Below are 14,458 nucleotides of genomic sequence, written 5' to 3' on the forward strand. Positions count from 1 at the left end.
ACATAAATCAAACTTAAAAAAATCGATGAAAAGTTCCCATTAACAAAGGCAACATTCTCATCAAGTTCTGTCAATATACTGTAAATCTGGGTCACAATTAGGCTTTAACTAATTTAAAGTTAAACTATAAAGTTACTTTCACATAAACAGCTATTCAAATGCAGTGTGACATTATCAACGTATACATATGAGAAAGTTACAAAAACTATTCTTAAAAACTTAACTCACTGGAAAAATACACAGAAAATATCACTTGACTCTAATTCCACTTTGGATCCAAATAAAGCAGCACTTAAGCCTCAGGTAAACTATAAATGATATGACAGTTGTCAAAATGCATTAAAGAAACTAACATTTCACAAAATCAAGCGCTTTAAATATATAGATTTACATATACCTAACTTCATACTCCAGCTCTGCTTCTTCTAGCTCAGCAGACCTTGAGAAAATTACTTACTTTCTCTGAGCATATTTCCTCAACTCTACAATGACAATAATAATTATAACATCTATCTCACACAGTTGCTTGAAGAGTTAAATGAGATAAAGTAAACCAGGAAACAGCTTGGCCTAGTATTTGATATATATAGTATTTGATATAGTACTTGATATATAGTAAATGCTCAATGAAAAGTTAGCTGTAATTATACCAAAATCCTTAAAAGATTTTAAATGTATAAAATTGCCAATAGATGCATTTCCAAATATTTTTAATTTCTCCTTGTATCTTTGATGTTTATCAATTATAACACTAGATATTTCAACGTACAAATTATATAAAAACACTTACATGACTGTTTTAGCTGTTCATCTGCTTTTTGTGGATAAATTGGATGCCATGTGTAATCAATTGTAAGCATGACACTTGGGACAGTCCAGCATTCAACCCAACCAGCCCTTTGAAGATAAAAATAAAGTTTCTAGTCTGGTACTCATTCCTTTGATTGTATACAGACACCAGTTACAGATAATCAAGTTTTACTGTCATTCTTTTAAAGAATTAGAAGAGTAATTTCTCCACATAAACACAAAATACTTAGATCACTAATATTAAGTACTTACTTTTCTTGAGTAATGTTCCGCCATTTTGGTTTCACTGTTTTCTGGCCACTTTGACATTCAGCAGCAATACCAGTATCATGAGTCATTTTATTTGGGTGGCAATTCTTTACCAGCATAAATAATGAATATTTACTAGGGTGGCAATCTGGTAGAAACAAATGAAGATCAACATCTTCTCCCTAAAAAATAATTTATAATAACCCAAAGTAACAAAATAGGTACATAAATTTGTTAGGTTACTATTTACAGGCAAGCTTATCTATAATAATCAATTAAACAGAAAATAAACATAAATTTGAAATGGCAGGTTTTACATTGAATAATCAGGTAAGTAACTGGAATAAGATCTTACATTGACTGAAACTAAATTCTGCTTAGAAAGTCAAGAAAGGGACTTCCCTGGTGACGCAGTGGTTAAGAATCCGCCTGCCAATTCAGGGGACAGGGGTTCAAGCCCTGGTCCAGGAAGATCCCACATGCCACGGAGCAACTAAGCCTGTGTGCCACAACTACTGAGCCTGTGCTCTAGGGCCTGAAAGCCACAACTACGGAGGCCGAGTGCCACAACTACTGAAGCCCGCACATCTAGGGCCCATGTTCCACAATAAGAGAAGCCACCGCAATGAGAAGCCCGTGCACCACAACAAGGAGTAGCCCCTGCTCTCCGCAACTAGAGAAAGCCCACGCACAGCAACGAAGACCCAACACTGCCAAAAATAACAAATTAATTAATTAATTAACCTTCTTTAAAAAAGATAATAATAAAAATAAAATCTCAAAGTAAAAAAAAAAAATCAGGGAAATAAACAGCACAGTTTCTAGAAAACAGTAAGAAAATTATCTTCCATGGATTTCCTTGGATATTTTGCATGTAACTCAGTAAAAAAAAATTAAAAATCAGCTAATATAAGCTTAGGTGGAATATGTTCTGTATTTTTAAAAATATGATTGTCTATTTTGATTCTAGTAAGTCTTGGTTCCTCAACTGCCTTTTAAGAATTATATCAAAGGATCTTCACTGAGTTTCACTTTTTTTCCTTATAGGTCCCTGAATCTTTGCTCATTTTGATGCTTGGTTTCTTAACAGGCAGCACAGTGGGGTGGTTAAAAGAGTGGAGCCCTAAACTATACTGCCTGGGCTCGAATTCTAACTTGGCCACTCACGAGCTATATGACAAGTTACATAAACTTGCCTCCTCAGTTTCCTATTCTGTAAATGCAGATAATAACAACAACTACTTCAAGAGGGTTGTTCTGAGAATGAATAAATGAGTTACTACACATAAAGCACTTGGAGAAGTGTCTGGCACAAAGAAGATGTTAATACTTGCTGGCTGCTCTTATTATTGTTGCTATTTTTTACCTTCATAACCTCCATCAATACTACAACTACTAATGTTGTATACCTTAAAGTTAGGTGTACCATGAATTCTGAACTCCTAAGAGCTGGCTTTTGGCTCACGGGGTTTATTCATTGAATTCACGATTAAAATTAGGAATGAAATACAGCTGACCCTTGAACATCACAGGTTTGAACTGCACAGGCCACTTACACATGGATGTTTTTTCAACAGTAAATATTACAGTCCTACACAATCTGTGGTTGGTTGAATCTGCAGATGCTGAACCTCAGATACAGAGGAACCAAGGATATGGAGGATATAAGGAGAACTGACTCTAAGTTGCACACAAATTTATGATGGCAGGGAGGGTCAGCGTCCCTAACCTCCACATTGTTCACCAACTGTATAGAGAAATGTAAAATCCAGTTCACAGACTAATATTAGAGCTAGAATAAGTTCTAAAGAGAACATATAGATTAGTCACAGAGGTCAGAAATGAGCTCTAACAAAATAATCGACTCAAGGAATTATTTTTGCCCAGCTTTTTTTTTTTAAAGAAGTATAGTTGATTTACAATATTACATTCATTTCAGTCATATAACACAATTCAGTGTTTTTATGGATTACATGCTATATCAATACAAAGTTATTATAAAATATTGACTATATTCCCAGTACATTACATCCCCATGACTTATTTTATAACTGGTAGTTTATATCTCTTAATCTCCTTCACCTACTTTACCCCTCCTCCTTCCCCTCCCCCCTCTGGTTACCACTAGTTTGTTTTCTGTATCTGGAAGTCCATTTCTGTTTTATCTGTTTTATCTGTTCACTTGTTTTGTTTTTTAGATTCCAAATATAAGTGAAAACATACAGTATTTGTCTTTCTCTGTTTGACTTATTTCACTAAGCATAATACCCCTCCAGGTCATCCATGTCATAAATGGCAAGGTCTCATTCTTTTTTATGGCTGAGTAATACTCCAGTGAGTATATATGTCACATCTTCTTTATCCATTCATCTGTCAATGGGCACTGAGGTCACTTCCATATCTTGGCTATCATAAATAATGCTGCTATGAATACTGGGGTACACATATCTTTTCAAGTTACTGCCCAACTTCTTAGGGGAACTTGGGGAACTTAGGGGAAAGGCATAATATTACAGTTAACTACAAAAAAGGAACAGGCAATTCTGTGCCACTGAAGTTAGTGAACAATGGTGGAAAACCAAAATACTTCAGGGTGGCAACAGGATGGGCAGGAGAGAGTAAAGGTAAGTGCTGGGAAATCAAACTTACTAATAAACCTTGTGGAATAAACAATACATCCAATTATACGTACTCTTAAAGAGAACTTGGTATTACATGTAGCTGGAACAAAGTCCGTAAACGGCAAAGAGAAATCAATGTTTAGTGTTTCCCCACAGGCTGCCAGGTACACTGCAAAAAAAAAAAAAAAAGAAAAAGAAATTTACTTTTAATTTCAAAAAAATTTTAAACAAAAACTGCCTTAAATACACACCTAAACAAAATTAAATTTAATATGCTTAGTGTAATACAAATTCTGAAATAGTTCTCTGAGAGTCTTATAAGACAATGGAAAAAAAGATCAATTCTAGTATCTATTAAAACTACAAAAATCAATACCAGTTTTCTTTGTTGGTATTTGTCTTAATGAACAGAATACTAACCTAATTTTTAAAAAGTACTTACCATTTTCCTGTTGTTTAGTGGAACAGTCAATCCAATTGTGCTGATTAGCTGCCCAAATCATTTCAAATTGATGAAACATGATTTTAAAATTCCATGTATATGGAACAAATGAAAAAATGTCTGGAGCACTATCGCTTGACCAGTCTTGAATTAAATCTAAAATTATTGAGGTAGGAGACAGAATGTAAAATTAATAGAAATTCAGAAAACAAAATAAAAATATTCTAACACCAAAAAGTTTCCTATTGTTATCTAAAAAGAACTTTTATACAAAGATATTAAAAGCTGATTAAGATGTAGCTAAATGATTTGACAGTAAAAATGCTTACTTACTAATCACAGTTCCAAATAAAACTTTTATGCATTTCATATACCTATTATGTTTTTAAAGAAACTTCAGAAGATAAGAGGAAAAAAAAATTACCTGATATTCTGTTACCAAAATACATAACATTGTGGATATATCTCATCCTAGTTCTTTTTTCTATGTAGATTTTTACACTACCCTAGATATACAAGCTATATTACTTTTTTTCATTTAACTCAAAATTTTGCCATGTTATTTCATACACATTAACAAAAATTTTGTTCATTAAAAAGATTTGCAAAGATTTACTTAACCATTTACTGTACTTGGATATTTAGACTTTCTTAAAATTTCTGTTATATATAATGTTATCATGTATATTTTCATGCAAGATATTTTACATATTCAGGATTATTTTCTCAGGATAGATTTAAAATATGGATTTGCTAGGTCAAAGTTTATGAATTTTTTTAAGGCTACTATAAATCACAAAACTGCTTTCCAAGAGTAGTAGATCCATTTATGCTATTAGAAATGTATGGTCAACTATCCATTTCACTGTACCTGCTCCTGCATTATATTTCTTTCTACCTCTCTCCCTTTCTCTATTTTTTTTGCGGGGGGGGGGGGGGCGGGAGTGGGGGTGATGCGGCTTGATAATTGGTAATTGAAAAATGCTCTCTCACTTTAATTGAATTTCTTAATTACAAGTAGGGTTGAACATTATTCGTGTTGTTTTATTCACAAAACAAATACCTACAGAATGTCTACTGTGTCCCAGATTCTGTTTTAGACTGTGGGAATACAATGTGAACAAAACAAAGACTTGGCCTTAGAATTATAGTCAGTCATCTTTGTTGATTGCTGATTTACTGTATTGCTGATTTGTTGGTTTAAGTGTTGTTTTTTAAAATTGTGTTCATAGTCTGCTCATAGTTCATAGTTCTTAGTCTGCTTATCCTTTCATACCTTAATTTTTTTTTTTTTTAACCTCAATAGGCAAAAAGTCTTTACATAAAGATGTTAGCCCTGTTCTATCACAGTGCTTTCCTCTACTTTTCCTCTGGCATTCACATTATTGCATGGATTGTATACTCCCAGCAATGATGTCCTTCAATAAATGGTCTCCTCCTAAAAGGTGTCAAGCTCATCTTTGTATGCTCACAGTACATAACACAGTGCTATAAAATCAGAACTTTGTGTATTTGAGAGAGGGAAACAACTACAAGTACCATTGTTATAGCACAAACTCTGACAACCAGACAGTCCTGGGTTTAAATTGTGGCTTTATCATTTTACTAGTTATATGATCTTGAACAAATGACTGAAATGTTATCGGTTTTCTCTTTTACAAAATGGGACAACTTCACAGACTTATTGTGAGAATTTAGATGATATATGTGAACTTTTAGCACAGAAACTGCCACAAGATAAGCACTCCACAAACAGTAGCACTTAGAATTAAAGATATTCTAAGGAAAATAATAGGCAAAAATAATTAAATATTTAAAGTAGTTTCCTTTGAATTTTAAAGGATATCTTTAAACTGAAAAATATTAGATTCAGTAATGAAATCAGAAGTCAAATATCATATGAACTCATTTAAAATTTAGCTGCAATGTACAGAAACTTGTGCACATATATTAGATTCCTCTCTTGATAAAATAGCAAAATAATACATTTGATATCAAATTTTAATAACAATTTAAATTAATCTTAGTAAGATGCAGTTTTACTATATCAACGATAAAAGGCATATATGGCTATTAACCTGTTCTAAGACTAGAGAACAGAAATTTCCACTTAACGATTTTACTTTAAATATATTTTTATTTCATTTAACAAGCAATCACAGTAGCTCATCATACCTTATAGTATCTACTCCTACTTCTAAAATTTTACTTCTACATACGGCCCTACCTAACTAACCTGACTGCATCCCTACTATCTAACACAGCATTCAGCACTTTATTCTTTAACACAGCATTCAGCACTTAAGAGATGCCCAAAAGTCATCTCTGGGATTAGCCAACTACACAATACAAATTCACCATTCAACAAGCTGATTTTCACACTTTTCTTCCTCATAAACATTTTTGGTTCTGCACTTTTACTCAAACTATTCATCCCTTCTAAAATGAACACACTTTTTGGTAACCTCTTTGTTGCAGAGAAACTCTAACCATCTTTAACAACAGCATGACACTACAGAGACAGTACAGAGTCTACTACAGTCAAAAAATTGTTCTTAAATGTCTCTTCCACTTACTAGCTTCATGAGTCTGCCCAAGTCATTGAATGTTTCTTCAATTTCCTCATTGTTAACTCAAGGATAACAATAACAGCTATCTCTTTTCAGAGTTGTTGTGAAGATGATACCAATGAACATGCTTTGGAATGTTTTATGAAAACATACTATGCAAATTTTAGTTAATATTATTGAGTTCATTTACAAAGACCATTTCCGATCTTAATGTCCTTCCTTACTTTCTCTAATTATCTTCAGATCATATTGATTTCCTCTGTATCCACGTCTTACATGCATTTGTTAGCTTTGAAATTCATGCTTGCACTCAATGTGTGTGTGTGTGTGTGTGTGTGTGTGTGTATATATATATATATATATATATATATACTGTTATGTATTGTTTTATTTGTCTAAGTCTAGTACTACACATGCCAATATACTTGAGACTGATAAATAAATTCCCATAAGCGCTATCCCTATAAGTTCTCTCTGCGTTGAGATCATGGCTTATATTTGTTTTGAATCATTATTAACAAGTGACTCTCAACTTATACTGGTTGCATTTATCTACTTCATACTACTACCTAAAAGACTGAGCTATAATTGCTAGTAAAATAAACACAAATTCAAATAATCTACTAATCATCTAAGGAAACCAACATAATTTTATAGTTTTTAACGAATTTCTATTTTAATGTCTTATTAGTTTTTTTAATATCTTATCTAAACGTCAGTATATTCTGCAATATAGTTTCCCTACCAGCTTATACAATATCTTTACTGACAAATATTAAAAATTATGGTAACAAAGTATCTTTACTAGGAACCTCAAAAACCACTTCCGATATGTATTTCTCTTTAAACCAAAAGCTGCTCTTATTACCAGATGGTCTTACCAAATAAATTTATTTATTTGGAAGCACTTTCTTGATGACAGCCTTAATCATTTTGATAATAAAATTTTAAAAGTTGTAAAGTTGGTAATCTAAATATTAGTCTGGGAAAAAACTCACCTACAACTCACTTTATAATTAAGTTGATAGGCCAACACCCTACAAAATGTCCATCACCTGGTACTGGGGCTTTGCAATACCATTATATTTTCTTCTTCCATTATCAGAGTAAACCTAAGTCAATTTCATTATTGTCTGTAAAGACTTCACTTTTGCCTTTGTTTTACATCTTTCATTCCTGAGGCTCTATATTGTATTTATCATGAAGAGATCTCTGTCCCACATTGAAATCTCTTAAGAACAATTTTATCCCACTAATAACTGGCATGAGAATGGCTCTTAAGGCATATTAGGTATTCCCTCACACAAAATAGATAATTTATTTTCTGCAAAAATCTGTCAACAGAGAAATGTAAAACTGAGAAAAGAGAAAAGCAATTCAAACACTATGACCAAGTATGTTCTCTCCAAGGCTAAATTAATATCACTCTCTGATAGTATCTTTTTTAAAGAATAAATACGTTTTTGAAGGACTCTAGAAAGATTTCAGAAGTAATATATCTAAATGTTATAGCTGTTAAATCTGGGAGATGAGAACTTAAGTTTTGTACCTTTCTATATTTTTTAAATTTCTCCAAATAAATTTTAGAAAAAAATAACTAAAAAAGTGAAGTTAAATAGGTATAAGCATAAAGATTAGAGAAAGAAAATAATTTAAGAAAAATCACAATTGTAGTTTAGGAAATGTGTACTTGTTTAACTAATACAATATTCAATCTAAATGTAAGCGCTACTACAAAATAAAGTTTAAATTTTGAGAAATTTATACTTCTACTCCAAGTATTCTTGGCACTGCTAAAGTCTGAGATTGTGAAATTCTGGAGGAAAAACAATGTGAAGTATTGAATGCTTGAAAACACTGGGTTTTTTCTTTAAGTTTAAATAAATTAAATAATTTATAATTTTAAAAGTCTAAAAAGAAAGAAAGAAACTGGAATCTATTTTAAAAGATTAGCAAAGTTAGAAATGATAAAATCTTAAGTGAGAAGGAAAGGACTATGCAAAGAAGCTATCTATATAGAAACAGATTCTTGAAACAGACTATTTGGGTTGGAATCCTAGCTTGACTTAGTCGCGTAACCCTGGACAAATTGCTTAACCACTCTGTAACTCACTGCCCTCATCTGTAAAATAAGGATAATGATAATAAAATTGACCTCAGAGAATTATTATGAGGATTTAATGATTTAATATGTGAAACTGCTTAGAACAGAGACAGACACTAATACACACTGTAAGTTTTAGCTATTATTTTTTTCATAAATCTGAAGTAAGTAGTACTTATTCAATATTCAGCTTCACTGACAAAAATTTAACTTGCCAGGGACTCTGTCAAAGTTTCTACTACTGGGACCTTGACTTGAGCCTTGGAGAAGAATTATACAACTGCAAAAATACAGAATCATTCTATCTAATCCCCACGATAAGGCTCCTGATCAAAGCAAAAAACAAATATAGAAGACTAATGATTGAACATATTATAGTAATGGCATTATTATAAAAGGCCAAAACTCTAGCAGTAGCAAAATTAGGTTAGAAATTAGTATCCCTATTTCACAGATAAGGAAACTGAAGCTTAAACAATTAGGAAATTTGGCCGACATCATATTGCTAGTAAGTAATGTCAGGACAGGGAAACCTGTGAATATCTTAATGACTGCTATACCCACAAATATTAGTACTCAGCACAGAATGCTTGTAAATGATCGGTGGGTGGATGGACGAACAGATAAATGCAGCAATCAGTCAAGCAAATATTAGGAGTTCTGGGGTAGCCACTGATCCTAGAAAAGCAGACCAACTCTGGCTAAACTTCTTACAGAAAGGCTCAAAAAATGCTTATTTTTATGTAGCAATATTTATGTCATTCAGAGACTAAGACCACATGTTCCCATAATCATAAAATAATGAGTAGCTATCATAATATGCTGCAAGAAATAAAAGAATTTTTTCCACCTAATGACAGCATCAACTCAATTATACATGCCAACAGAAAGGAGTTAAGTAGGGACTCCAAATACAAAAATAACGTATTTGACTATTTGAATATACTGTCTGTGGATTACTAACTAAAACAAAATAGTAGAGCCACAATGATGCCTAATTCAGGAAGAGAAGAAACTGATTCATCTTCCCCAACTTATCGCCCACTAGACTGACACAAAAATGAGTTCTTGCACTTCCTCCTAAGCTCAATTTTGGGTTCATATTTTCCTTGTTTGGGTTAGAAGACAGCATAGAACATGTATATTTAAGTTTTTCCTTTGATAAACTTGGCCCCAAAAGAAGTGTAAAAGAAAGTATGAATTGTGTCATCAAGTCCCTATGTTGAATCTAAAAGCAAAACTTATTGACTATAAACAAGTTCACTATGATAAATCTCAGATCTCATTGTATTTATACTTATTAGAAAATTACCTGTGAAGAAATTCTTCTGTGCAAAGATGAAGTGGTAGGTGGCTTTATAAACCTCTAATTCACACTGCCATGTCTGTGGCATGTTCCATATTCGGGGGTAGCTGGCATTGATGTGAAACTGCAAATCAAATGTTAAGTAAAAATGTCAGAGGTTAAAATATGACATTGTGTGACAGCATTAGAAATGAACTCACACAAACTGGTGAGTAATTAAAACTTATTTTCCTACTGAGCCAAACAGAATGTCCCTTAGAGGTTTTAATATTGCTGTGGCTAAAGGTCAGTATCCATGGTTACATCCAGCTCCTTAAAATACTAAGCCATGATGTGGCCAAAAAACTTTAAGAACAAATCAGGCTACAGTTTTGATACTGTAGCTAAACAGAGTAACAGCCAACTTCATTAACTCTTCTTTAAACCTAACCTGTTAAGTGAGAGGCTCGGGTCAGGCAGGGTAGAGTGCAATGCATACTGTCACACAGAAGTTTGGCCATCAGTGCCTCCTCGGTTCTTATTTGACAGCACAGTAGTTATAAATCTGACATGATGCTTTGTGGTATATTCCACCTGCCAAAGCTTGGCAATTCTGCAAAGGCAAGAGCTTCCTGGCCAGGAATACCATTATTGCACAGCACCATTTATCAGCAATAGCTCAGGAATTCATTAAAATGCTGAATATTCATATTTATAGTATTCATTATATTCTTGGTAACTGCAAAATTTTCTTCTTAATTTACATATATCATATATAAATATGCTTGTTTAGACAAGCAATTAAGGACCTAATGATATCATCTAATATAAAAGAATCCTCTCTAAATATCAGCCATTCTACGCAGTGACTTTTGTTATTATTGTTGTTATTACTGTCGTCCCTGAGAAAAAATAATAATCTGCTTGATTAATGAGTTCCTGACCTGCAGTTTTCAATCATGAGCATTTCCATATTTATTCTGTTTCTAATATGGAGCAATTCAGGGTATCAATAAGATTTTCTTCCTTTTACCTTATTCATCAAGTAAAAAAGGACAATGAATTGTTAAGCCCTGAGAAAGAATCTGGTGGGGCCAGAAAACATACAGTAAAAAATTATCTTACTTACAGCATAGGAGACAGCTAGTCTAGCCATACAATGAAGTTTAAAAACAATACACCGAGAACTTTTCACATTTCTAAAGGCCAAAAACCCATGTAGTGTTGCCTTATATTCATTTCCCCCAAAAGAAGAGCAACAGAGAGATGCCAAAGGGAGTCCACAGCATTGGAAATCTACACCTGTTCCCAAAAACATGGTCAAGAGCATCTGGTTGTTCTTGAATGAGAAGACTGACCATTTGATGACCTCCTGGTCATTAAAATTTTATATTAAAAAATTAAAACCAAATTTGTATTTTATGGATGTAGGCATATCATCATACACTCTAGACTTACTGCTAACATTTCTGCTTCTAAAAGAGTCCGGTATTGCATGCTGGTAGTGGCATCAACATGTAAGAGTTGTCCTTTAATTGCAGGGGTGTAACCTAAAATAAGTGAAAACATAAAAATTAAGAACCTAAAGAAATATATACATATAATTAAAAATTTTGGACTGGAAACAAATTCCCCCACCACCCAAAGAAGGAATTCCTGAAAAATGGTAATCAGTCACTATTTAAATACACCCCCAATAATGTGGAGTATACTATCTAATAGGTAACCTTTCTCATTTCGGACAGCTCTGATGGAAAAGAGTTCCATCTTCATATAAGGTCTATCCTGACTCTGCTTTCCAGTGCAAAACTACAAGTCTATTTTCCAAATGATAGTGTGCAAATATTTAAGACTGCTCCCATGTCCTTTTTTTCACTGACTCAAGGGTACATATTTTCAACTACCCCTTAAGTAATGACAGTTGCTTTTTTTTTCTTTTTTTTTCTTTTTTTTTTCTGGAAATTAAAACACCAGCTTTATTATAGAGGTATTGAAAACATGGCTTTGAATATCCCAATAAGAAAATCTTGAGTTAGTCATAGCTACAGATAGGCAATGCTAGAAATCCAAATCTACTCCACCACCCAGGACAGACCCTTTCACTAAATGACTTCGAAGAGTCTGAAATCTGTAGAAAAGACAGTATTAAAAAAAAAGGGAATAGGATAGATCTAATATATCATATCCTTGTTCAAAATCCACCCATCAGGGCAAGTATAGGTAGGAGAGAAGTCAGGAGATTGCACAAATAAATTATTGAAAAAAATGTGTAATGACAGTTGCTAAACAAAAAAACTATTCCTTACATAGTGACAGTTACCAAACAACACAGCCCCACTCTGAATAAAAGCAGAAAGGTTCAGAGTATTTCACTTCTTTTCTTGATGGACTGCCCTCCTATGAACACTAACACTATGAACATTCTTATATGGCTAATTCAACACGCATCCTGCTCTGGGCATTTTTTTTTCCCCAAACAACTTAATCTCTGGGACCAGTTTTTAAATGTTTTCAAATTATATTTTGTTATTGTCTAAGAACTAAGTCTATTTTTCCCTTTGAAGACAGTCATCTTAAAAGCCACCTAACCTTTACCAATAACTTGACTGGGTTTTTCTTAGACACTTAACTCATTCAGTTCAACAGTCAGTGTGCTGTGGCACTTCCCATGAATTCATAATAGGTATATGCTCAAGATATTGATGCCTCAGTCCTCAGATGGTCCCTTTACCCCAGTGCACCAATAAATGTACCTCCCAAAAATCTTTACAAATATTATTTCCTATATACATCATCAGTTTAAAAAGGCAGAGGGACTTCCTTGGTGGCACAGTGGTTAAGAATCCGCCTGCCAATGCAGGGGACACGGGTTCAAGCCCTGGTCCGGGAAGATCCCACATACCGCAGAGCAACTAAGCTCGTGCACCACAAGTGCTGAGCCTGCGCTCTAGAGCCCACAAGCCACAAATGCTGAGCCCGCGTGCCACAACTACTGAAGCCCACATGCCTAGAGCCCGTGCTCCGCAACGAGAAGCCCCCACTCGCTGCAACTAGAGAAAGCCCGTGCACAGCAACGAAGACCCAATGCAGCCAAAGATAAATAAATCAATCAAAAAAAAAAAAAAAAGGCAGAAGCACTCCCTTAACTGAACCATTCTCAATTCTGTGCAACCCTCAACAGCCTCTTCCTCTACAGAATTACAGATCCTATATATCAGTAATTAAGGCTATCCTGAAAGATGCTTCTTTCCAACTGACTACTCTGAATCCTAGAGAATCTCAAGCATCTGCTTCAAGACTTAGGTTATTCTTTTAAAAGTAACTAAGATAAGGTTTTAGTTCTTCAGTGTAATAGCCCTAAAGTTACGGGGAAAAGATATACTATCTCATTCTCAGTCACTTTTTCAATTAATTATCTAAGCAGGCAGACTCAACTGCTATCTTTTTATGCAAGCTAATAAATCTAGTCAACACCTTTGCCTGTTTTCTTTCTTTTTTTTTTTGCCCGTTTTCTTTTTATCGTAGCAACAAAATGAGTGACAGAAACAAGAAAAGAGAGCCAAGAATTACATAAAACTTATTCTAATTATACCTAGCAATAGTAACATTGCTGTTCAGTAATTTAAAAACATTGGTGAGTTGCTACTCTCCATACCTTCAAGAAAGTGAAGAAATAAAGCAGAATTTCACTTCAACTGGTCTCAATTACAAATGTAATAAGAGGATGGGAAGAACAAGGAGAAATGAGGGAGACTACATAATATTTTGATAAATTTAACAATAAAGTATTTAATCATGTTACTGATTAACCTGTTATCAGAGCCCAAATTTTAAATTCATAATGAACTTAGATTATCTTAGCTCAGATAAAACTACAGCTAATCAGGGCATGACTTAATATTTTAAATATGAAATAATCTGCTTTCTTAAAGTTATGCTATTCAAAGTACCCAGGTTACTTCCTGACAAAAATCTACTAACAATATAACCTGAAACAAAGCCTATTAGTCATTCAATCTATTTCTGCCCATGGACCACATGCCAGGTCCTGGGTTTGGCACAGGTATACACCAGTGAAAAGAAATACGTAGTACCAGCCTTCACAGAGCAACAGACTAACAGGAAAAACATACACTAAGCAAATTACGCACAAACTTACAAAAGAAGTGTAAGGTATAATGAAAGCACAGAATAATAAGACCTAGCTTGATTAAAACACTTTTCCTTTCTCTCCAAGTGCATAAATAATATAGTATTTACTAACTACAGGCACATCAAAATATAATAAAAAGCTGAAAAAGAAAACCCCATTAATTTTAGTCTAACTGGATTAATAATTATTTATGTATTAATTATTCCCCTATTAATCACTTAAAA

At 33.5% G+C, this 14,458-nt stretch overlaps 1 protein-coding gene across 1 annotated transcript in view; it reads right to left on the reverse strand.

Moving 5' to 3' along the window:
- Positions 1–14,458, reverse strand: part of BLTP1 (bridge-like lipid transfer protein family member 1) — a 207,766-nt gene that overhangs the window by 140,522 nt on the left and 52,786 nt on the right. The window contains exons 14-19 of the mRNA XM_079919926.1: positions 11,540–11,631; positions 10,109–10,226; positions 4,123–4,278; positions 3,752–3,849; positions 1,063–1,241; positions 791–897 (exon numbers count right to left, since the gene is read on the reverse strand). Of these exons, the coding sequence (XP_079776052.1) occupies positions 791–897; positions 1,063–1,241; positions 3,752–3,849; positions 4,123–4,278; positions 10,109–10,226; positions 11,540–11,631 (750 nt within the window). The remainder of the gene's footprint in view (positions 1–790; positions 898–1,062; positions 1,242–3,751; positions 3,850–4,122; positions 4,279–10,108; positions 10,227–11,539; positions 11,632–14,458) is intronic.

This window comes from Stenella coeruleoalba (assembly GCF_951394435.1).
Source record: "Stenella coeruleoalba genome assembly, chromosome: 4".
In the NCBI taxonomy this organism is placed as follows: Eukaryota; Metazoa; Chordata; class Mammalia; order Artiodactyla; family Delphinidae; genus Stenella; species Stenella coeruleoalba.